Here is a 26,508-nt window from a genome sequence, read left to right on the forward strand (position 1 = left end):
TCAAGCCTTCATAGAGTTACTCTCGTAGGGGCCATCATCCACCAGGCTCTTTGTAAAGGTGCCGTTTCTAGACGTCTGCAAAGCTTTCGGCCAAGTTTGGCACGACGGTCTAATTCTTAAAACCGAAAAAATAGGTTGACCGGATGACCTAGTATGACTGATCCACTCGTATTTGGAAGAAAGTTCCTTTCAAACAAATATTGGTGACGCAATTCCTTCTCGGAGAAAAATATCTGCTGGAGTCCCACATCTCCAGTCTCCATTGGCCCCGGTTCTATCCAATTTGTGCATGGCCGATTTTCCTCGCCCGAAGCAATCGAACATAGTATTTTATGCAGGCGCGACCGTGTTTTTCACCAAGCCCAACTCAACTAAGCGACCGTGTGGTAGAAATTCTGGCGACTGCATCACCATCATATGTCTACAGAAAGCTACATATTTCGGTCTCCATTTCGACTACAGATTCCAGTGATCATCAACAACATATTTCCACTACTCTGCAGAAAAAGCAAACTCTCAATCCCACAGGAAGCATTGCTGTATAAAATGCTGCTTCAGTCAGTCTGCCTCTATGGAGCACAGGTGTGGTACAGGTATCTCCCTGAGGGACCAATTGCATCAAGTGTTCCAATCCAAAAAATTCCGCGCGTTATTCAATATCCTCATCTCTAGTCAGGCATCCCATTAGTTCCAAGCGTCATGAATATGCTCAGTGTGAGGTTCTCCTTCTCACCATTCGCGGTAGGTAACTAAAATACAGCAATCCCAGTTGTTCCTCAGGGTCTCTGTCACCCGCAAAATCCAAATCTCCCTAAACTGAAGCAATACCAGCAAAAGACCATTTGGTACTGGACGACTTGGCTTAATTAAAAAAAATCGACTAAGACTGTACCGATAGAATCACAAAGCTTCTAATATTCGGTCAATTCTTATTGGATAAATCATCATTCATTCATAATCATTCGCACAGTTGTATTACAAACATCAGTTGTACAATTTCTGTACATTTGCGTGTACAATTTGGCTCCCTTTGTTTTCCTATTAATTTCTTCAATGCTAAGCAATGGTAAAAATCCAAACTTGCTTGTGAATAACTATATATTGTAAATTAATATAGCAGCATTTTAGAACGCTAGTTTTCGAGGGCAAAAAAATTAAATTGTAAATGATACATAGTACGATACTTTTGACTGGCATAATGGGTAATACTTTGGGCTGATATAATAGGTAATACTTTTTTGATAAATTTCCACGATTGTCCAAGCCTTTTGGTTGTCAAAACTTTTTTCCTAAAATCTTGGAAACTAAAATTAGGTCCCAAAGGTTTCAGAAATCGCATCGATTCCAAAAGATTTGAAGAAGTTTTTGCAGTAGCAGTTGTTAAATTTCTTTTAAAAACATTAACGGTGAAGAAGTGAATAAAGTATATTACATATTTATAATAAATACATTTTCTGATAAGAAAACTTTACTTTAATATTCAACAATTTATTTTGATGGCTATTAAGAAGAGCACCATAGTTTTTATTTGTTGACGAATGTACTATCTCAACAGAATGTGTTCAACTTTTAAAGGCCATTGAAATAATGACCACTGAGTTATCTGGTGAAAGATATCCTACGATGTCTTTAATTATTCCATTAATAAGAGGACTGCAACATTACATCAAATCCAGGGTTATAATAAGTGAATGGGGAAAAAAGATACAAAATTGTCTATTAGATGTCATTAATAAAAGACTGGCAATTGTAGAACACAATATGCGGGAAATCCATATTTTTAGATCCTAGATTTAAAAAAAGGAGGATTTGGTATTGCAAATAATGCTGAGGCGATACAAAAAGTTATCACAAAAGAGGTATCTTCTATTCTAACTTCAAAAAATACAAATATAGTTCCACAACTCGAAATTCAAGACACAACTACTGATCAAGAATGTATTGACATCTGGATATATTTTGATAAAAAAAGTGGCTATAATGAAAGAAGTAATTACTTCAAATACTGCAGCAACTTTACAGATTAAACAGTATTTGGAAGTGCCATTAATTGGGCGTTTAGAAAACCCATTGGATTTTTGGCAAACCCATAAAATGAAACTACCTGGATTATATCAGTTAGACGTCAAATATTCCTCTATACCCGCAACATCTGTCCCCTGGGAACGAGTTTTTTCAAAATCTGGGCAAATAATTAAAGATAGAAGAAATCCCGCCTCTCGGGAGAAAAGTTGAATATGATAATATTCCTGAACAGTAATTTAAAAATATTTCCGTTCAAAAATAAATAAAACTTTTATTTAAAAAGGGTCTGGTAGTTATTGTACATTTTTAGGTTCGTCATGAATATCTTTAGAACTAGAAGTATTGAACATCTTTAGTTTTTAGGTTTTGTTTAAGTTGTATTGTTATATTTATATTTATTATACTATGTTATTTAAAAATAGCAATTAATGTATTAAAACACGATAAAACAGTTGCGGTGTTAATTATTTCATTCCTTTTTACGCATCCACAGAACATTCAGTCTAAAAGTAATCCTACTTCCTTTAAAATTATATTTAATACGTGTTAATAGAAATTAATAAATATTTTTTTTCCTTTTCTCTTTTAAAGTTAGCGCGTGAATGAATATATATACTCTGTCTCGTATACATCTCTGTCTCGCTTATACTACCCTTGGAAAATAAAAACACATATTTTTTTTCGTTTTCTCTTTTTTTCTTTTCGTTCCGTCCGGTTTCCACAAGGTGGTTTCAGTATTTCAATTTGTACAGTGGATGAATAAAATTATATGAACACCTGACATACATATTTATCTATTAATAAGGTGTTGAGCTATCATTTCGTAGATTCGTAGCATCTGAACCAACGGAATGTTGTCCCATTTTTATACAAAAACATCAATTTAATTCAATGACGTTGTATTTTTTAAAAACTACTGTTTTCAACAATGTTTTCAAATCTATGTCACTGTTTTCAACATGCACTGAGTTTTACTTATATCTTCACTGAATTAGATCAAATGGTTTTACTATCTTTAATCTTGGAGCTGGAGAACCTCAACATGTGCTGCTGGAGCCTCTGTTCATATCTTCAGGAATAGTACGAGTATAACACTATCGACATATTCTACCTTTAGGTTCTTATACAGATTATCCTTACAAATGTATCAACTAATATATTAACTTAACAACGTATCTTTTTCAACGAGGTGCTTTCTCATCTTTAAAAAGGAGTAAAGAAATTCTGACACTGGCATTCAAAGAATTCACCTCCATAAATATTACATAATTTGTAATGAACATGCGTAGCTTTTTCTCTGGACGTAAAAAAGAAAAATATGACGAAAATGACCTTCTGAATTGAGTTAGTTGAATAAGAATTAGGAAAAAACGAAATTACTTTGTTCCTCGTCTTTATATAATAATTAATTCAAATATAACAATATATTTCATACAGACCTACGCTCAGTTTTATATAGTGCAGTAAAAATAAATTTTGTTAACCAATACAAAATTAAAATAACCCTGAGCCCAGTTGGTAGGAGAGGAGAGGAAACGTCGTTATAAACGAGAGCCCCGTGGGTGGTCCCCTTATCCTGGTAACTCCAAGTATTTCCAGTCTGGAGGTCTCCAACCACACCTTCGCTTCAAGATGCCATTGAGCCATTGTCACGGGAGACATAACAACATAGTTTACGGGATTCCAGCCCTAGGGGATTTACTATATCTGGAAATATTTCAGACCCCATCGCGGATAAAAAAAATGAAATGAATGTAAAATAAAATTGCGGGCAGAGGAATCAGTTTATTTTTCATGGAATTATATTTATAATCTGTAATCTTTTACATGAAGTCCTAACAGATATGACTGTATATCAATATGTTTAAAATTATTAGGTGTTTGTATGTATTCTGATCAGTTTCTTACTTTAAAAAAGGTTTTATTGGGAAAAGTGGCACAATATATATTATTGAAAATATTTTTCATTAATGGTGACATTGTGTTTTCTTCAATATTTAGAAATTGTAGGCCAGCCAAGCAATTATTTGTGTATATATTGCATCAGTTGTTGATTGTCCTTTACGAGCCCACAATGAAAATTTTCTATCTTCAATTTTGTTCCTCTGACTAGTTTTTTCTAAATTACCACCGCTAAGATATATGTTGATTTCTGCGCTCTTGCTGCCATACAATGTGGCTTCCACCTGAGTTCGCATCAACGGTTATGCTAAGATATTTGGCTGATTTATTCTGATTCATTTCGATTCCGGTTGGAAATCTATGAATATAACCTGAACATTTATATTATACTTTAACGTATTATTACTTATTCTAGTATATATATTGCATCAGTTGTGGGTTTTCCTTTCACGAATGTACAATGAAAATTGTGTAACTTCAATTTTGTCTCTTTGACTTTTCTGTATCACCATCGATAAGATATATGCCCCATGAAATAAATTTATTCCCCTATAATTTCTGCGTTCTTGCGGTCATACAAGAAAGTTGTATATAATTGGCGACAATGCGGTATCTATAATCTGTCCCCCCCTCTTATTCAACTGATCATATGCAGCCTGGAATATATCATTTATATTTCCTTTATTACGCCAAAGAAATTAGTTAACCAGGGCGACCATCCAGAGTGAGCTCTTACTCACTACCCAGTTGATAACAAGTAATATTTAATGAAACTTCCTAAACTGCTACTACTATCACCTTCGTACTGCACCTCTATTCCATTATCTCAGAAAACTTTTCATTCACATTTATAGTAGCAACAAAGGTGCAGATTATAATAAAGCAAGTTACATAATGATAAACAGAAAGAGAATGAGAAGAGGGAAAGAGCTTTAAGAAAAAAGGGGACAGAACTATATAAAAAACTAAAACAGCAGGAAAAAACGAAAATAAAGTTAAGCGATAAAAGAAACAGTCTTCTGACGAAGAAACATCTGATAAGGACCCACTTTTGGTTTCTATTGATAAACAAGATAGTGAAAATGATGACCTTGAATGCTCAGTTCATTATAAAAGTTTTCTCTAAGATTGAAAGGGAGATAAATTGATAAGATGCATCAAATGTTTTAGATGGACAATTGAAAACTGCGTAAAAATATAAAACCTAAATATATCTCTACAACTTGGCTGGAAAATAAGAATTGTTTAATCCATACTAATGATTGACAAAGGTTACTAGATTATTATAATGCGATTTTTTTAATACTAGGTCTCCTTTTTACCAACGAGGGTTTATCTGGACCCACAATTTAACGACTGGCCAGAAACCAACTTAGAAGCCATCCCAGAAAATATCCAGTCTTACTCAGCCTGGTTACTGGCATGACTAGGATGATTATTCCTTGTCGGATTCTTCACTGTTGCCTATAAAGACATTTACAATTACAATCACAAACATAAAGTACATCCATGCCCCAGCGGTATTCGAACCCGCGACTATAGCAACGATATGAGGACCGTCCTGTTGCCTTGACCATTGCGCGAACGAAGCAGGCTATAATACGATTATTAAATACTAATTTTATTTAATTATTATGTATAAAATTTAAATTTACGTACTGATTGTTGTGGTCGTTAAACAGTCAAACATAATTTTTAACTGATTTTACTTAATGTTTGAAGTTTTATTGATTGTTATTCCCGTACTTTTTTTCTAATTTATTTCTACAAAAAAGAAACGATATTTGGTGACAGTACTTTATATAAAAACTCAAAAACCATTGCTTTTGTTATGCGTAAAATTTCTATATTAAAAATCTGCGATCAAAAGAAATCCTCTTAATCCTCCCTCTTTGTTCCAAGAGAGACAAAACCAAAGTCGTCTTGAGTATCGGTAAATCTGTCAGCTTAGATGTCGCAGTCGATCTGAGGTTTATCGCGAACACAAAAAAAAGACCAAATTATATGCAGATTGGTCTATTTTATATTCCGAATTCAATGGCTCGATAAATTAGAAAATATCCATGGCAAGACGTATGGAAGGGATTTGCGCTCTCCTGCTGGCTCCGTTACGGACGGAGACTCGAGAACGATACTTGTAAAGTAATCATGACGTGTCGAAAGGGAGAAGGCGAAAGAACGCGGATCTAGTTAGCTTAGACTTTATCGACACCGCTCTAGATGAAAAGGAAAAGAATCTCTTTCAACCATGCTGATAAAAAAAGTAAAAAAATACTTAATACAAGTACTAGTTCGTTAATTTGGGACTAAATGAAATACGAGGGTGAAGCTACGATTATTAATTTCTGTCATTGCGCAAAGTAAATGGTCAATCTTCTATCGATTTATATCAGTTTATGTAAAACTGTATATCAGTTTATGTTTTTGTGTCATTCGGTAATTTTGCGATGTTTCCATTCAAAAGAGAGTATTTGATAATGTAAATTAAATTGAGAATTTCGTTGTTTATAGTTTACTTGTTCTTATACCGTTTATATATTGATTATAAATAGTAGGCAGTCGCAGATACATAATTGATTTGTGAATATTTTTAAAAATATTGTGTAGTAGCTTGAAGTAGTAATTTGAAGAGACATATAGTCTGTCCAAAATAGCAGTGAACAAAAAGTCGTATCTCATTAATAGACAAGATTTATTGTGACAATATCTTCAGCCGTTTTACTGAACAATTCCCTTTTCCAATTATTATACCTTTTATATACAGCTGACTTACCGACCTCAAGCACGAATACCGTGACAGTCTGTTGACTATATGGAATGAAACACGAAAATCCAATATCAGTCATAAGGCGATTCCTTCATCTCAACATTATAGTTCTCAGCATGGCATATTAAGACGAATGAGACAACATGACGTTCATTCTGCGCAGAAAGACCCAGTAAATATTGATGATTATGAACAGGAAGCAAGAAATACGTAAGTGTTATTAGATTTATGATACAAATCAATTGCAACGTTTCTTCAATTACCTGCCGTCCATAGTAAGTGAGTAAATAAAAAAATCATCTTGGTAACAAAAAGTTGACGAGGATTATGAATATGTATGCTCATATATAGTCTAAATTATCTACTAAATTCCAAAAAACTTCTTTCTGTATTAAAAACCATTTTTGGTATTGAAAATGCCAATAAAGAAAACCGATAAAGACGAACAAACGTCAAAACATAATAAAGAACAAACATTTCAATTAAAAAAGGAATCTTGACCGTAGTTAATCTGTGAACACCGAAAAGCATACTTCAACAAAAGAAAAAGTAATGAGAAAGATGTCTGAAAGCAGTAAGGAAAATAATGAACCAATTTTGTTCAATGAATCAGACGAATACGACAAGAAAGACAACAATAAGTGTTATTGTTATAACAAACTTGTGAAAGAGCAGCTGTGGTACGTAGTTAGCCAATTAGGGAAATTGTACTCCATCTGATATTATCTAGCATCTGTGACAAAAAAAAGCGAAATAATAAAAGTTTAATAATAATAGTTTTTGATGATTAATTGACCTTTAAACAAATGTATATGGAAATAAGAATGAATGTAAGTTATATGCCTAATATACAGGCTTGTATGCTTAATCATTTTTCATTTTAAATATTGAGAAAAATTGGTACAATATATATTAACTAAAATATTTTCCTCATATCTCTTAGTCATTAGTAATATGGTGATATCATGTCGAAAGAACGATATTGTCCAATCCTAATCTGATATAAATGTCGCTCTAACATATATACGAGAGATGAAATAAAAAAATATTTTTAAAAGCAGCCACCTACCGGGTGAATCTAAACCATTTTCAGGTCATTAAAAAGACAGACAAACATTTCCATCAAAATCGGTCCGATAGTTTAGTAGAAGTTCAGTTAATAATAATAAGTAGGACATGATCTCTACTTTACTGATTTATTGATTATTATAGAAACGTATATGTAATACATCAGAATGTATTCGAAAAGAATAGTGTGAAGTAAATTATTTAAAAAGATTACGAGAATTACCTTACCTTAGGTGGTACTATCAAGTAGGTTTCTATTTTATGATCGGCAAGGTACCCCTCACGACTAGCTCCGTTTCCTGGTTCCACCTCAAATTTATCGCCCAATTGTAGTAGCGTAGCTTTGGTAATGTGTACCCTCCTGCAACAACATTTTTATATTAACAAAAAATAATTTCACGACAATGAAGATAAAGATGGTTAGATTGTAGAGTTGACTATTTCCAAATAAGTTACTTTCATCAATGCTTTACCTACAAGAAAAGTTAATCATCCAAAAAAACGAACTAAAACTAGATAATCAAGGATCGAATCTATCAAAAATCGGACGGAGCAATATCTGGTGAGTAAGGAGTATAAGGTGAGTAAGAAAAGTATTAAAACTAAAAAATTTAACAGTTAAATTATGTTGTTTAAGAGTTATTTACATCGAGTATCCCTGGAAGTCCTAGTATTTCAAAACTCGATTAAATTATAAACATTTATAACTTGTTTACAGCACAAGATCGAATTTGACTTGATTGAAATGAGTATACAAAATATAAAGCCGTACAAATCGTCAAGAATATATAAAATTTAAACAACAACTTTTATTAAACTTTAATAAAAGCCGTTGATCAATGCTTTGGCAAAAAACTCCTTTGAGGAGGAGTAAACAGTCTTTAATTATAAATCAGGGGAAAAAATAAAAAGGAATGCATTAAATAATTTGCTGATTCTCTGTTATTTTTTCTGTTATTCCACCGAGATTGTTTACATTTTATATTAACTGCATACTGCTTGTTATTTTTTTATAATGGTGGTTTTTCAATTTTGGTGTTAAGTTCGTAATACCAATAATTGTTTTAATAGAATTGCACTGTATATTCTTTGCGGTTTTTTAAATCTATTAAAACAATTATTGAACAACTTTTAATTACATAAAAAAACTCTTTCTGTGATATGCTTTCTGCAAATCATTGCTGTCATTGCTGTTTAAACTATTTATTTATTTATATATTATAGACCAATCACTATTTAGGGTCTGTTTACAGATATACAATATACAGCACATTTACATTAGTTAAAGTATACAATGTTATTATAAGTATAGAATGCAAAGAACTATATAAATACATAGTGAGAATATAAAAACTATAGTTAAATGTGCAGGATAAAGAGTACATATTGCAAGATGACAAGTAAAACAGGTAAAAGCATACAGATGCATAAACGCTACAGTACAATGGTCGCACAACCTATGACAGTGATAAGGATATAGGATACAAAAAATGTAAACGAACATGCATGCTATTACATAGATATACACTATTATATTTCTAGTAGTAGCCCTGTCACGATTAGTAATTTAATCAGTTTGCCTAGGTTCTCGAGCCTAAGACTCTGGTCCATCGTCCCTCCCAGGTTGACCAACCGTATTTGCGAGATGTATCTTCGGCATTCGATTAGTATGTGTTTGATACACATTCGATGTACAGTGGTGGACTTCTTTCCTTAATGAGAAACTCATGGGTCAGTTTGCAGTGACCAATTCTGAGACGTGAGTATAAGCACAAGTTGCGCCTGCTCATATTAGTCGCGTTAAGGACCTGATAATGCTCCTTTTTAGCCTCCCAATGCTTGTTGTTTTTTGTTAGACCCCATCTGAACTGGTCTAGATGTCTAAAGATTCTAATAGAGTGGTACTTCATATCTCTACTCCAGAAGAGGAAATTTTCCGTAAGTGATCCCTCCCTTCTCTTGACTAAATAATCCGCTCGTTTATTTTCAATGATCCCAGAGTGAGAAGGGAGCCACATGAAGGTGATAATTTTCTGCTCCTTTCGAATTTAGAGGTTAGTTAGAGATAGATATTGTTGGAGGCACTTTAAGGAGCTCATTGAATCGGAGGCGATAACTAATCGTTTGTCTTGCACATTTTGTACTGACGTCAGGGCCCTATACATGGCAAACAGTTCAGCCGTCAATACACTCAATGAAACGGGGAGCCTGAAGTGTCCTTCCGACATCACCGATGTAAATGCTGACCCCACGTAACCATTGCTCATGGAACCGTCTGAGAATATGAAAAGGTGTTCAGGATATTTCTCAGTTTTATAATGATTGAACTAGGTGCTGATATTACTAGAGTCAGAATTATCCCTTCGTAGACTCTTCATGGGGAGATCGACAGTCGCTATGGAGGCAATCTATCCACGGAAATATATATCGGTGGAAAAGCCAGTGATAAGCGATTACAAACTGCACAAAATCTAGAGCCAAGGCAAGAGCCCCTGTGGTGCTCTCTAGAGGGGATGGGTTTGGTGCTTGATGGAAAGAAATGTCTGTAATAAGATAGCTTTGATTTAAATCTCAAGGAGCCGGCATATTTAATCAAAAGCAATACACGTCTGGTTTCTAGGGGAGGGATTTCTACTTTGCAGGGAAACCTGTCTACTGGGCCGGTGTGGAAGGCTCCATGGCGATTCTAAGAGCTGAGTTGTGGATTGAGTTCAATCTATTTTAGTAAGAGGGGGCAGTAATGTGATCCTATGGGCGCCCCAACGAAAGTTGGTCAAAGTGTGTAGGAGACTGATATCTGCAAACATTAAAAATGTGGAACGCTTCACGATTTTGCGTGTCATCCTTGCACAGGGGCCATCTTCTCTGTATAGTTCCAATTCTGGTATATGTACCACCGAAGCCAGTACTGTTTAAACTATTGACAAATAGAATTTAATATCAGATAAGGAGCAGCATCTGTGATACACACTACATTTTTAATCAATAAAAAATAAATCCCAATTGGAATTTTTATCGATTTACGTATAATTATTTGAATTGTTTAGATTATTTGTTACCAAGTATGACAACTATAACTCACCAACTTTATTAATGTAGTATTCCCATTAAAACAAGCCCAGTACCGGTAATATCCAAAGTATTTGAAAAACTCCTGTTAAAAAGGTTAAAATCAATCATGGATAGAAAAAATTTAATACCACATATGTATCAGTATGGTCTTATGAAGAGACATTCAACAGTTGGCCAGGTACATAGAATCACAGGCATTATAGAATAAACCCACGAAGAAAAAAAATCTTTCTCAGGTATATTCTTTGATGTAGCGCTAGGTTTCGACAAAGTCTAGCATAAGCAGACTGAGCTCTTAAACTTCAACATCTCAGCCAGGATGTTTAGCGTGAGTGCTAGAAGATTATTCAACCATGTAAGAAACCAAATCTGTTTTGGTTTATATTTTTACCTTGCTCTGTACATGTAATATAACACAGATAGCAAAATGTTACTATGGCTACAGTTGGTCTTGACAATGCGATAGTTATTAGTGACAATAGCGAAGAGGCAACTGGAAAACTCAAAAAACAAGTAATAATATAAATAAGTGAACCCAGATATGGAGAATAAAAGTCAACGAAAGTAAATCAGTATATATTTAGTTAATCTACAACTAAACTGTTTATATATCAATGAATATGAACATAATTATTGAATACAGCAAATTCGAATTTCAACTGTCATAGGGTTACTATAGGTAGGATTAATGAGTGTTTTCAGACAAATACCAAGTTTTACGTCAATGTAGAAATAAATTTTAAGTTAGTCAGGTACGACTAGTAATAATGTATTAATTAAAAAATATTTTTGTGGATAATTATGCCTTTAATGTGTTGGTCTTTATTTGAGAAGTCGCGTAACATGAGCTTCTCACACAGGGTTGATCAACTAGTTATAGGTCAAAAATGTATCATAGAACCCGAAAAAAAATATTTTGAAGCCTGAAAATATTGCACTACAAAAACTAAGAGACATAATTCCTTCACTTCCTATCACTTCCACACTTCTTATCAGCTTCGTCACTGACAGCCATTTTAATCAAATTACTTGAGTCTTTCTGACTACCATTTATTTTCGTTGTTGCATCAGATATTATTATTAATGGTTCCATGATTTCAATAAGTATACCGATGTCGAGAAACATGACATTCGACTTTTATGGGTTAATTCTTTGCAAATATAGACATGGCACACAACAAAGACAATATTGAGATAGCGAGGCTCTCGGTAAGAGAAAATCCGCAAATGTTTACACGCAAGAGATCATCGATTTTAAACTTAGGCGACGAAGTTTGGAAAGATTTTAAACTGCATCGGACGACTTTATTAAAGAAAGTTCTTGTAAGTCTTCGCTCGAGGTTGGAGGAGCGCTATCGCCGAAAGGATTATTATTATTTAAATAAAGTTATTTTTAAAACTAAAATTACTAAGTTTCAATAAGATTACCAATTTTCCTTCATATCGTTGCTCTATATTCTTTTTAATCTAATGTACAATAAAACTGCATGTTCATTTATGACATTCGGTGTATTTTAGTGCTAGTACATTCTTTCAAAGAGTATTTATCGAAGTTCGGTATCGGTATCATCTTCAAAGTAGGTCTACTTCGAAATGATACGGATAATACGCAATCGAATTTTTGTTTAGGTCATCTATAGACCGAAAACGGATCCTTGTAAGTGGTAACTTGAGTTTTGTAAAGAGAAAGAAGTTCGCTGGAGCCATATCAGGTAAATATAGCGGTTGATCGATGGCGGAAATTTCGCAATATTAAAGCTTATATCGAGGAAGAACTTTTAGCCCTAAAATGTTTGTGTACTATGCGCTACAAATAAATATTTTCGAATAAGTCAAACAATCAGGTATAGCTGTCAGGTGAGTGACACAAAATATATAAACAACTAGCGGGTGGCCATGCGGGCTAAGAGTTTAGCTCGCCGATAAAAACGTACTAGGGTCAAATCTCGCTAGGGCTAAATGTTGTTTAAAAGAGTTTGTAATATCAAATAAAGAAAAATATTTGTAAAAAAAGAAGTGAGTGATTGAAGTCTTCAAGTAACACAACTGAAGTAATGAAAATATGCGTCAATCAAAATGAAACTGACTACATAATTTGCACAGAAGAAACACATAAAAGGACAAATAGAAGAAATTATGAATTATTAACAGTACATTTGTAAACATTTTAAAGCAATAATAAATATTAAGGTGTTGAATGATTAATGCAATAAGATATGTGACTATATGACATTTTATTGTTTGAAATTAGTATCAATTATATTGATTATTTTATGGACACAAGTTTTGAAAAATGAATAATATATTTAACAGTTCAATCGAAAATTCCATATGTTTCTTAGTTAGTCCTAACCCTCAAAAGATTTGTGTATAAATTTGACAGCTGTCGGACCATTAGTTTGTGAATTATAGTATTTTGAGTGAAGCAAATTTTGTTATTGTGAAAAAAATAGATAAAAAGGAATTTCGAGTGTTGATAAATTATTGCTTTTTGAAGGGAAAAAATACAGTTCAAGCAAAAACTTGGCTTGATGCCGAGTTTCCGGACACTGCCCCAGGAAAAGCAATCATCAAGGATTAGTATGCTAAGTTTAGACGTGGTGAAATGAGTACCGAAGACGGTGAACGCAGTGGATGCACAAAAGAAGTTGTTACCGAGCAAAACATTTATAAAATTCACGAATTGATTTTGAATGACCGTAAATTAAAATTGAATGAAATAGGAGACACTCTAAAGATCAACTGAACGTGTACGTTATATCATTCATGAACATTTGGGTATGAGAAAGCTCTGTGCAAAGTGGGTGCAGAAATTTTCGTTGAATGAAGAGGTGATCGCGGAGGTCGAAACTGAGGCCTATTTTGAAGCAAAGGACAAATCGTACTACAAAAATCATATCGAAAAGTTGGAGGGTCGCTGCAAAGCTCTGTGCAAAGTGGGTGCCGCGCGAGATCACTTTTCACCAAAAACAACGATGAGTTGATGATTCGGAGCAGTGTTTGAAGATGATCAACCGTAATAAACCTGAGTTTTAGCGTCGATATGTGACAATGGATGAAACATGGCTCCATCATTTCACTCCGAAGTCCAATCGGCAGTCAGTCGAGTGGACTGCATACAATGAACCCGCTCCAAAGCGTGGGGAAACGCAACAGTCGGCTGGCAAGGTTACGATGTCTGCATTTTGGTATGCTCATGGGATAATTTTCAATGACTGCCTAGGAAGAAGCACATACTCTCTAAACGGAAACAACTGGGACTAAAATTATATCAAATATATTGGCTCATCGGGCGCAAATCCAAGTTATCATTAGATAACAAGGTATTGCTGTATGAGTCTATACTCAAGCCAATTTGGACATATGGAATAAAATTATCTGGTACCGTTAGCAAATCTAATATATCCATCATTCAATGGTTCCAAAATAAGGTGTTGCGTGCCATTGTTGATGCTCCGTACTATATTTCAAATAAAGTGATACAACGCGATATTCCTCTAGAACCTATAACGAGTCTAATTCAACGTGTTTGTGTGAAGTACATCGAAAGAGTGTCAGTGCATTCCAATGTACTCGCTAATCAGCTAAATATGCGACGTGATAGTGAAGTGTGTAGACTAAAACGTTTAACACACCTGATCTGATTACTAGACATATGTAGACTTTAGAAAAAGCTTTAGAATAAGACTAATTAAATAAGATAATATTTTATACAGAAGATTGCTTAATGAAGTGATTTTCTACATGCCATGTATATATAATATAAACAGAAGAAATACTTATTGCCAATAGGGAGGATTGTGGACTCACGAAGAGTAATAAAAAAAATGACAATCTTGAAAAAGGAGGACTATCAACAGCGTTTATTACATGGCGTTATTGAACCGTTTGGTGGACCAACTCTCCAAAAAACGGCCGCATTTGAACAAAAAGAAAGGGCTGCTCCATCAAGATAATGCACCGTGTCACAATTCAGCGAAAACGATGGCAAAAATCCATGAATTGGCCTTCGAATTGGTTGTTCATCAACTATTTTCTCCAGATCTCGCACGAAGAATGCTCGTTGGGAAGAAATTTCCGTCGAATGAAGAGGTGATCGTCGAAACTGAGGCCTATTTTGAATCAAAGGTCGTACTACAAAATCGTATAGTATCGAAAAGTTGGAGGGTCGCTATAATCAGTATAAATAAATAATTTTGCCAAAAAAATGTGTTTTACTATGGTAGGGCGGGGAGTTTTCAATTGACCTGTTATTCCAATGGACAGCCAAATTAAAAATATAGCCCGTATGGGAAAAAATACAAACAAACAGTACATAAAAAACAAATAGTTGCCTATTCCGCTTTTACGACGTCTCATATAATGTGGTGATTTTTATACTAAGTTACTTCTTTTTTTTCGCCAGATCAGCTCAGCAATAACATTATATGCCTTTGAAAATTGAGCATTTCCCTCGATTTCTCATTCTTCGCCCCAACAGATCATGATTTCGTTCCAATGAGACCTCCTCGGAAGCACATGTTATACAGCCGAACATCGAACCTCTTCCTTTTTCGAAGTCGCTTAATAAAATATATCAAATTTATAAACTTAATAATAAACAATTTTTAATAAAATCATCATCTCATATTCCCCAGTTGCTAGGCGAGCGAGCAAACCCTCACCGTTATAAACACCGCCAGATAGCAGCACCGATCCGAAACAAAACACCGACCGGAGATCTTAATTAGACCGGTCAGAACAACTGGGAAGTTGGCAGAATAGACGAAAAATCGCTCACACGCTCCATTAGTCCCATTAAGGCGCGCTGCAAATCCAATTTCGTCTTCAAAGGGACGGTTTAATCAAATGCCGCAGAGCCCGATAGAGCAATCGAACTTTAATAGGTTCGTTTTTAACAGTGCGATGTAGTTCCGATGGAAACCGTTTTTGTTTTCTCACGGAAATAGACGTTACCAGACGCTGACCGAATGGACATCATTTATCTATTGAATCATTCGATTTATAAAATCCATTCTCCAGCCCGACGCACGGATTTAAACTGATTGGGAAGATGGATCAATATCTTTTGTGACCAGATGGTGGTTGTGTTAACATACGAGGACGTTGCTAACTCGAATTACTGAGAACAGGTAAATCTGGTTAACTGTGTAAATGGAATGATTAATGTTATCATGAGAAGACCCATAGAATAACCGTTTACAAAGATTTTGCAGTATTATTGCATTTTCTCCTGTTGCCAATAGCTGGATGTGTCGTACGGTAACATTTATACCCTCTAAAATTAAGAAAAGAATCCAATGTCCAAGTGGATTTCAGATATTAGACAAACATATACTTGTAATTCCAGTAATGCCTGTTCGATTTTATTAGCATTCTAAAGTTCTATATCTTTATTTGTCATTTTTACTTGTTAACGCAGCTTTTAGACATGCAGCTGAAATATGTGTCTGTGAAATATAGATATGTGAAAAAATTTCATTAAAAACGAATAAAATGAAATAATAAAAATAATTTCTATATGCCTTTCTATTCTTATAAAACGCCATATTTAAATTAATTTACTGAAATTGAATCAAATAGCAGACACACTAAAGATATCAAACTAAACGTGTATATTTTGTCATTCACGAATATTTGGGTATGAGAAAGCTCTGTGCAAAGTGGGTGCAGAAATTTTCGTCGAATGAAGAGGTGATCGCGGAGGTCGAAACTGAGGCCTATTTTGAAGCAAAGGACAAATCGTACTACAAAAATGATATCGACAGCTTGGAGGGTCGCTATAGTCAGTGTATCACCCTTGAAGGATCACAAACATACATTTACGACCATGCCCCAGCACGATTCGAACTCGCGACTATCAAAGCGGTAGGTGGACCGTCCTGTCGCCTTTATCACTGCGCCAACCAAGCCGGCATTACAATTATTTAAGGAACAAACTAAGTGGCAAATAATATAGTAATTAAATCTATTCTATTTAATATAACACGAACAGCAAAAAAGTACTTTGTTTCGAAAGCTAAAACAGACACCCTTATGCCTTCACCTGTCGTCTGCTTCTCTCTGTTCTCATTAGTTATACGATAGAGATAGAAAAATAGCCTAAAGATTAGTTCCCGTAAACCCGTTTTATCATTATTTTATCACTTGGAACATTCTAATTAAGACCTGTTTAATCCAGAAAGAGGTCAGGGAAGCTTAAATTGGACAGCGGCCGGTCCTTTGTTCGTCCTCGTCCATTATTTTTAGCATCAAAGTGCGAGAGAGCGGCGCTGTGGTAGCGGCTACGCGCAGCGTCGTTTTGCCTTTTTAATGCCGCAATAAAGGAGTTGCGTGCCAAAGGGAATATTGTTTAGACTTCTGAGGGCACTAAAATTTTATAATCCATCCCCAGCCGTCCGCGTTTTCTGCTTATCCTATCGATCTTCGGGGTTTCCCGAAGTCGAACCCTTCGTTCTTATTATTTGCCGGGTGTTCTTTCCGAATCGATTGTTATGCACGGCTTGGTTTGCGTTTCGGCACCCCCTCGGCTCGTGATTTAAATATCGCGAGGTGAAATCCGGGTGTTTAACGACTTATAAGTGTAAGGAAATTATAATGAACCTCAAAGATTTACGTTATATTTATGTATTCTGCGTACAAAGTATTTGGAATTGTTAAATAACTCGACACGTCATTCTTGCAGCAGAATTTTAGTTTTAAGTACACCGAGAAATCGTACGAGTTCATATTATTTCAATACGATACTATGTGAATCACATTTGTTGATTTACTTGGCAAAATTTCTGGTTAAGAGATGTTAAACCAAAACTCTTTTAGAGTAGTTTTGTGGCAACATGTTTCATGGCCAAAACGGTGCCATAATATTAAATAAGGCCATAAATTGTGAGAGAACACACATAAGATTCAAATAATTAGTTTTCGGAACCAGAATACTTGGTTTATCTATGCCTGCATCAGCTGAAAGTTGAATGTAACTAATTAACAGGTCAATTGAAAAGTCCCCGGTCTGACACATAGATGGCGCTACTAGAATCAAATCCATATGTTTTTAGTTATCCTTAAGCCTCAAAAGATGCGTGCATAAATTAGACAGCTGTCGGATCATTAGTTTATGAATTATAGCGTTTTGAATGAAGCAACATTTGTTATCGTAAAAAATTGGATAAAAGGGAATTTCGCGTGTTGATAAATTATCCAACAATATATTCAACGATATAAAAGATATCAACTGAACGTGTACATCATATCATTCACGAATAATTGGGTATGAGAAAGCTCTGTGCAAAGTGGGTGTCGCGCGAGCTCACTTTTGCCCGAAAACAACGACGAGTTGATGATTCGGAGCAGTGTATGAAGATGATCAAGCGTAATAAACCCGAGTTTTTGCGTCGGTATGGACAATCGACAGTCATTCGAGTGGTGTGCACACGATGAACCCGCTCCATAACGTGGAAAAAGACGCAAATTCAAGCAAATTATAGGAAATTGAAATATTTTTTTGAAAGTCCTTAATCTATCGACTGGTCACTGTCCAACTTAGAGACCAACCTAGAAAACATCCAGTCTTTCCCCTGATTACTAGCATAAAGTTATTCATTGGCAGATGTTACAGTGTTGCCTAGAGATATTTACATTTACAGTCAGAAACAAACATAACATTAAATGATCTCTTCATTTAATGTTTCTGTGAATTAATAAAAATCTAGAACATTATATACTTTATTTGTACCATGAACTCTGTCTAGCTTAGCTACTACTTTAGCTGCTAGCGTTTTCGTATTGTTCTTTTTCCACTAAACACATAAATATAGTCTATTCGAAGTATATTTGTATATGCGTCATCAAAATGTTTAATGTATTGCCTGCCGCTATTTGTAAATTCGTTTTAGAACCAGACAAAATCAGATAAAAGAATCAAAAACCTGTCAAAAATGTTACCAAATATAATTTATTTTAATATTATAGTACATATAAAAACTACAGTTAATTATACAACCACAATTGTTTATAGCTTAGAGAGTTAAAACCTTTTAAGAATTTTGCATACGTCTAACAACCGGACGACTTTGACAGGCTCATTCGTGTACGTATTCGAACTAATCAGGCAGCAGTGTGTCTCTTTTTAACTAGAATAAAATGAGAAGGAAAATATTGTTATTCTAAAACAAATTTACCAATTGCGATAGGCAATACATTAACATCTTGTAATGTATGTACAAAAAAACTTTGAATAGACTATATATTAGTATTGTAGACGTATCCAACTTTACTAGTATATTGCCAGTAGCACAGAACAAAGTTTCAAGATTCAGTGAAAGTTTGGAAACTAACCGCGGCTTGTTCATTTAATATTGACAACTTTAGCTGTATAAAGTTTGTAAAATAGCAGAAAATATTTGTACAAATAAGCTTTTAATATCTATTACTTCTTATTCCTGTTATTTTTGCATGGTTAGAAAGCCTCAGAAATGTACAGTTGACATTCTATAATATTTTCTTAATACGGATGATTGCTTTTTTAAGATTTCGTGGCTTAAAAGAGGCAAAATCATTTTATATTCTATAATATTCTCCCTAAAAAAATCAGATGGCAACTATTTACAGTTCAAAGATAAAATATTTAATTAAAAAACTTCTAATGTTATGTGAAATGTTTAACTAGTTCCTGTTACACACAATAAAATCACGGAAAATTTCATTAAAAAACAAATTCAAAAAACAATGTTTCAACAAAAAACAATTTGCCTTTTTTTCAAAATTAAATTTATTTTGTGTTTTACCGAGCCCTGTTTTAAAATCGATTTCCGAACTTCGATAAAAGTTTGGTACGTTGTTGGTTGTTTGAATTGAATTTTGCTTTTTTATTTTATTATTTGTGGAAACTTTTATGCAATCTGCTAACTCGCTGTGTTTTAAAGAGCTAATTGGATTTTTAATGACTGTTTATAATGATTATAGTTCGTTGATGCAGTAATAACCAAAATATAAAATTATTGCCTTGATTGGCCAGAAGAAGCACATTAAAAAGAAAATAAAAGAATTGGGTTTGAGATGCGAAAAATAAATTCAGTTATGTGTACAAAATAAGTTGCTACTTTAGAATTTACTTATCTATGAAATCCTGTTATGGGGATGTTCTTCAAAAAGTAATATTAATAAAATGTAAATTTTTCAGAACAAAGTCATAAGAGGAATATTATAGGAATGCCTACATACACCGATGCCTTCAGACACTTAAGGAAATTCGCGAAAGACAATCCTGAACAGACTATTATATGAACACTAGCGTTGACTAAGTAACTGACTACTTTTTAGCTTCGAACATTTCAATCCACTATTTTCGGTCCGACCAGTTCGACTACTGTTTACCATCGATTGTTTCAGTCATGAGTAGTTTATTCGACTGGTTTATAACGTTCTGGTTTTGCCGTTCTAACAGCGACCTTGAAAAGAATGTGCCGATTTTATAATTATATGTAAAACCGAGTTTTAGTTGTTTATATTTTATCGAATTTTTTTCCTAAAATACACACACAGACATGTAGCATTCAAGGAAATCGTAAATCGTTCCGAATGTCTATGGTACTTAGAATTCAATCTCGTAGTTCGATATTTTAGACCTTTTAATTTTTGGGTCCTTCAGTTCAAGTGTTTTTTTTTAAGTTTGAATGATAATTTAAAGGAACTAGGTGGGATTGCCGCTTTTTTAATTATATGGTTTGACAGCGTTGCGAATACTTATTAACAGAAATAATTACGATGAATGACAACATTCAACAACATATTTCTTCGGAGGTTGTATTTACTAGAAGTGATCACGTCTTAGGGATGTTAGAACTTCATAAAAGTTCATTTTTAAAGACGCGACGGCCAGAGTCACTACATTTTTATCATCCAGTTTATTTTATTGGGTTTTGTGCCGTCCAAGTTGAGTTTCATCAAATGGTGAGTTTGTTCACAGAATATTCCAGTTTTTTCTTTTTATTTATCGTTTATTATTTATTTAATCTCGATTTACTAAGTTCTAATTATCACTACATAGTATAAAACAAAGTCGCCTTTTCTGTCCCTATATCCCTATGTGCGCTTAAATCTTTAAAACTACGTAACGGATTTTGATGCGGTTTTTTTTTTAATAGATAGAGTGATTCAAGAGGAAGGTTTATATGTATAATACATGCATAATATACTAAGACAACATTGCTAATTTTAGAGGTTTCTAACGTGATGTCGTAAATTAACCTATTTTCTTAGGCTTATTTAGCAATTAGCAAAAACGCTGCCTAACCCTACGAGATAGATCAAATTAATGTACTACAGTATTGTACACCATAAAAAGGTCTACAAAAAAGTCCGCGATGGTATATGTTTATCTTTTACAGATAACCCACATTAACCATTTTTATTGTTTACTTTTTACGTGAGAAAATGGCTTATTTACGAATTAAGTACCTTAAATACAGTGTGCAATTAATATAGATCAATATGGTTCCTTACAGCATGTAAATTAAACAAATATTTTCGGAGATATTACAAATTTAAAATTTGCGTTTAAAAATGTGTAATGTAATAAACATTGTATGAATTTAGATATTCCAAAGATCTTCATAGTAAGTATAGGGGAAGAGGAATTGTTTTACTCCAAATTTAATGCGTGCAGGCCAAGGGCAGTAATGAATGAACCAAAAATACTGGATCGATTTTAATCATGTTTTCATTGAGTGACATAGGCATATATATTTTATGCCCGTGCAAAGTCGGAGCAGGCCGCTATGTTTTTATATACAACGTTCATATTTTTTCTGTAGTGTATTTAATTTAGTATCAGCATTGCACCCGTGCGAAGCCGGGGCGGGTCGCTAGTTATTTTATATTTCTCAAATTCTATTTATTATTTTCCATTTGTTATTGTTCATTTATAATGGTCTATTTATTATTTTATACTTATTATTCTCTATTCATAATGCGCTACTTATCTATTTATGTATCTATCCATCGTTTTTATTATTTCTTTGAATCTTCGTATATTCTCCGTAACTCTTAGATTATGGCAAATCAACGGTAATAGTTTTATGGTTGCAACTGTAAGTATAAATTATAACTATTTTATAATCCAGAAACGTCAAAGTGGCTAAAGTTACTGATGCATAGTTATGATCTATGGATAACTCTAAGCATAGATAAACGCCACCGAAAGTGGTTTCTGTTGTATGCATTGCACGTCTATCATAGCCGGAGAAGTGAGTGCACTAATAACAGTACTGTTCATTTGTTTATTTGTTTATTTTGAGAATTTAGCTTAATCCTAGCGAGGCCCTTTACTCCCCTTGCTCTGATTGGACGCCATTATTGTTAGTGTTACGACATAGGCTGGTGCGCCCTTCCCTTTGTACCGTATGCACATCTAGCATGTTTGCCTCTGGCTTTTTCGCTTGCACGGCAAGTATCCTGGCAAGTACTACTAACGTTAATGGCCGGATCTTGTTAGTCTACCTCCTTTGATCTCATTGCACGTCCATTATTGTTGGTGTGAGGGTATAAACTGGTACATTGCGCGCTAATTGCCCTTCGTACTGTGTACACATGTCATAATTCTTCCTAACACAGTTTATCATTGCTATTCGTTACCGTTATTGTCTGTTTTATAATGATTCTCTATTCTTAAAATGAATGTCCATCAATTATTGACTACTAGGGACTAAGATTATTGCTAACAATCCTGGTTACTCTATCATTTTATTGCTCACCATTGTAATCATCGTTAATTGCGATTGTCAATACCATCCATTGCCATCATTTGTCGATATATTTATTTATCCATACCATTGTTATTGATACTATTGTAGCTGCTAGTACCGTTATATTTTAATTACCCGACAGTAAAAGCGTAGATCTACGTAATATGTCAATTATATTTTAATTTCATCCTTGTCATTGAAAATTGGTTGCTCAGGTACGATTATTACCATCTCGAACATCAAGATCTCACACACTTATTTGCATTATTTATTTTGTCATATATCATGTATTTTGATCTCTATTTTTATATATTTAAGATGTTTGATTATTTTATATTGTTTTACTAAATATAATTTTATTTTATGACCTGGGTTTAAAAACAACCCAACATATATAGTTTTATGTTTTGTCTGTAATATTATTATAAGGAACAATGTACATTAATATAGCAGCATTTAGGCACTCTATTTTTCAATATTATTTATAAACGTAATAGGGTAAAAAGAATAGAATTTTCATTGATAAACTGATCGAAATTATTCAGGTTGTTGTTTGATTGACTTTTCGATTTTCTAAGCCTTTCGATATTTGTTCAGGCCTTTTAAATTTTAAAGCATCCTTCATTAAAGTTTCAATATTTATTTAAATTAATCCTGATTAAGGATCAATACATTTATTATTTTATATAAAAAAGGCTCGGTGGTTAAATAGTTGGTAAAGAATGCTTGAGAAAATAAGATACAAATATTTAAGGGTATATTAAAATACGATGAAATATATTTAGGTTCATTATTCATTTCTTTTTTCACACTGCTATTTAACTGACTGATTGTGATAACTTTAACTGGTCCATAATGCATAGAGAATCAAACAATTATATCTGTGCTTTCTTCTTTCAAAGCTAATACGAGAAGGAATTCGTACATGTCTGTACGTTATCACGAATGGAAAAACAGTCGAAGCATGCGTAATAGTGAAATAGTAATTAGTATTTAGAATCGACGAATAGTTTTTCACTATCAAGTAGTTCGACTGTTTTGCGTCTATCGACAGATTTCAGTTGAAAGTTCCCAATGCTAGTAAATACTGAAGCTCTTGGATTACACTCGAGCAGAACAAACAGAGCCATGTATAAGTAAAGAGAAATATCATTTTCGAGAAATATCGAAAACTAAACAAACATGTTAGTCAAAAACTAAAGCTAGAAATACCAGCCTACTTGGATGTGTTAAAAGAAGATTGAGCAGTAGGGGCAACAGACCGGAGTGACTTGAAACACATAAGATGGATGAGCTCAAAATTTCATATTTTTGACGTGTTTTTAAGAGTCGATAAAAAAACTAACGACCTTCAGAAACTTGTACTGTACATATTGTTAATCATGATGACGGTAGTGTGATAGTTTGAGGATATTTTGGTAACAATAATTCCGGAGATTTACTAAAATTGGTGGAAAATTGAAGAAGGCTATCCGAAAACACTTTGGAAATACAAAATTCCTTATGGAATGGATCTAGTTGAGTGAAGTTTTGTTTTTCAATAATAGAGGGATTCTAAATATTGTCAAACTTGATAGAAAAATGAACAATCGATGCCCATCGCGCTTAGCACATCTGAGGGAATACTTAAAGAAGGAATACAGGAAACAGATATACTGGATTTAAATAAGTTATTAAAAAGAATGGCTAAAATGTGTGAACAAGTAATTAAGAATGGCCAGTTAAAAATTCAGGCAAGACCCAAATTTAACGAAAAATTCCATTTGTCTTGTTTCTAGCATACCAAATATATTTAACTAACTTTAATTTTCCTTTTTTCAATTGTCTTATTCTTTTACAAACTTTTGAACGGTAATAACAGATCAACTGAAAAGTCCCTGGCCTACCACAGTAAAACACATTTTTTTTATTCAACATAACATCCTTCAAGCCTGACACTCCAACTTTTTGATACCATTTTTCTACTACGAATTGTCCTTTGCTTCCTTCATTCATTCCTTTATTCGACGAAAATTTCAGGAAAAAACAAGAAATAGTCGCTGGGGGCCAGAGCTAGAGAATACGGTAGATAAGGAAGCAATTCGAAGCCCAATTCATGAAATTTTGCCATCGTTTTCATTGACTTGTGACACGGTGCATTGTCTTGGTGAAGCAGCACGTCCTTTTCCTTCAAATGCAGCCATTTTTCGGCGATTTCTTCCTCCAAACAGTGCAATAATGCTATGTCGCTATTGATCGTATTTTCCTTTTCAAGGCAATCAATGAAAATTATTCCATGCGCATCCCAAAATACAGACATCATAACCTTGCCAGCCGACTATTGCGTTTTCCCAGGCTTTGGAGCAGGTTCATCGTGTGCAGTTAGGCGATCCTCTTCAAACACTGCTCCTAATCATCAACTCGTCATTGTTTGTAGTCAAAAGTGACCTCGCACGGCACCCACTTTAACAGAGAGATACAGAGTTATATCATATCCAAACATTCCTGAATGATATGATGTACACGTTCAGTTCATATCTTTAGAGTGCTGTTTCATTCAATTTCAATTTACTGCCATTCAAAATCATTTGGTAGATTTTTTAAATATTTTCGTCGGTAACAATCTCTTTTGGGCGTCCACTGCGTTCACCGCCTTCAGTGCTCATTTCACCACGCTTAAACTTAGGCATACCAATCCTTGATGGTTGATTTTCCTGGAGAAGTGTCCGGAAACTCGGCATCAAGCCAAGTTGCTTTCAACTGTATTTTTTCCTTTCAAAATTCAATATTTTCTCAACACGCGAAATTCCTTTTTATCCATTTTTTTTCACAATAACAAAAGTTGTTTCACACAAAATGCTGCAATTCATAAACTAATGATCCGATAGCTGTCAAATTTATTCACGCATCTTTTAAGAGTTAGGGCTAACTAAAAAAACATATGGATTTAATTCTAGTAGGGCCATCTATGTGTCAGGCCGGGGACTTTTCAATTGACCTGTTATATATATTAAAATTCATTTGACTATTTACGATATTAATATAGCGTCTTTTTTTCATGTATGATTAATTTTTTTCAACTATTACTTCTAAATAAAAATTGGTATGTAACTTAAAAGAAAAAAATTGAATTAACATAAATAAGGTAGTGAATAATTAACAAATCCAAGGTCAGAAGGGCACGGGACCAGCAAAATCTATTGCTCCCTATCGTTCAAAACTTTTAAGGGTTTTATCTTCATTAAAACAGTTAGTGAAGACCTTTTACCAAATTAATTCAAGAAAAACTTTATGGCAGGGATATTTTGTCAGTTATTGGCCAGCAAAAAAGGTATTTTGTGGATGTAACACTATATATGCGTTGATATAAGGCTGTATATTACAAGAAAAAAGTTAATAAGACTAAGATAGCGCCTACTATGTCATGGAGAGTTCGTTGTGATATTTGAGGTTTTAATTGTTTTATTATTAATTGTAGACCCTTAAACTAAGTGTATTAAGGTCTCACAAACTTTCTTTAACGACAAATTGAGAGTACTTTAGTCTAGAAATTTGAAAAAAAATCATATGCTCAAAGTTCAATCTTTAAAATTTAAATTATATTCGGAGAAATAGTTGTTTTAGTGATGTAACATCTTAACTATTTGGATTTGGACTGAAAAAAATCGAAACTATTCTTTGGTGTAATGAAATATTGAAAATTATTAAGCTGATTTGGAAGCGTTTATTGATTGAGATTTTGAAAATACTTTGAGAAACTGACTCGATGTTTAGATTCAGAAACACAAAATAACAATGAATCTCTGAATAGCAGTTTTGCGTATTCGGTAAAGGCTTTATTCCCATTTTAAAAACGATGATCCTTATCAACCGATTAAAACTGGTCCAGAGATCTATGCGTTCACTATTAAAATTACCAATACCCGGATTCAGAGATCAGAAATCCCTTCAGAA

The 26,508-nt window shown here is 33.8% G+C and overlaps 1 protein-coding gene and 1 pseudogene across 5 annotated transcripts in view; both read right to left on the reverse strand.

Moving 5' to 3' along the window:
* The window catches only part of Adcy2 (adenylate cyclase type 2 Ac76E), a 268,794-nt gene that overhangs the window by 49,895 nt on the left and 192,391 nt on the right, over nt 1-26,508 (reverse strand). For all 5 annotated transcript variants that reach the window (XM_076416314.1, XM_076416308.1, XM_076416312.1 and 2 more), the window contains one exon: nt 7,991-8,123. In XM_076416314.1, coding sequence (XP_076272429.1) covers nt 7,991-8,123 — 133 coding nt within the window. The remainder of the gene's footprint in view (nt 1-7,990; nt 8,124-26,508) is intronic.
* Nucleotides 10,571-10,671, reverse strand: LOC143204359 (uncharacterized; annotated as a pseudogene).

This window comes from Rhynchophorus ferrugineus, unplaced genomic scaffold, assembly GCF_030347505.1.
Source record: "Rhynchophorus ferrugineus isolate W39M unplaced genomic scaffold, kcgeb_rfMv2 rfM10, whole genome shotgun sequence".
Lineage (NCBI taxonomy): Eukaryota > Metazoa > Arthropoda > Insecta > Coleoptera > Curculionidae > Rhynchophorus > Rhynchophorus ferrugineus.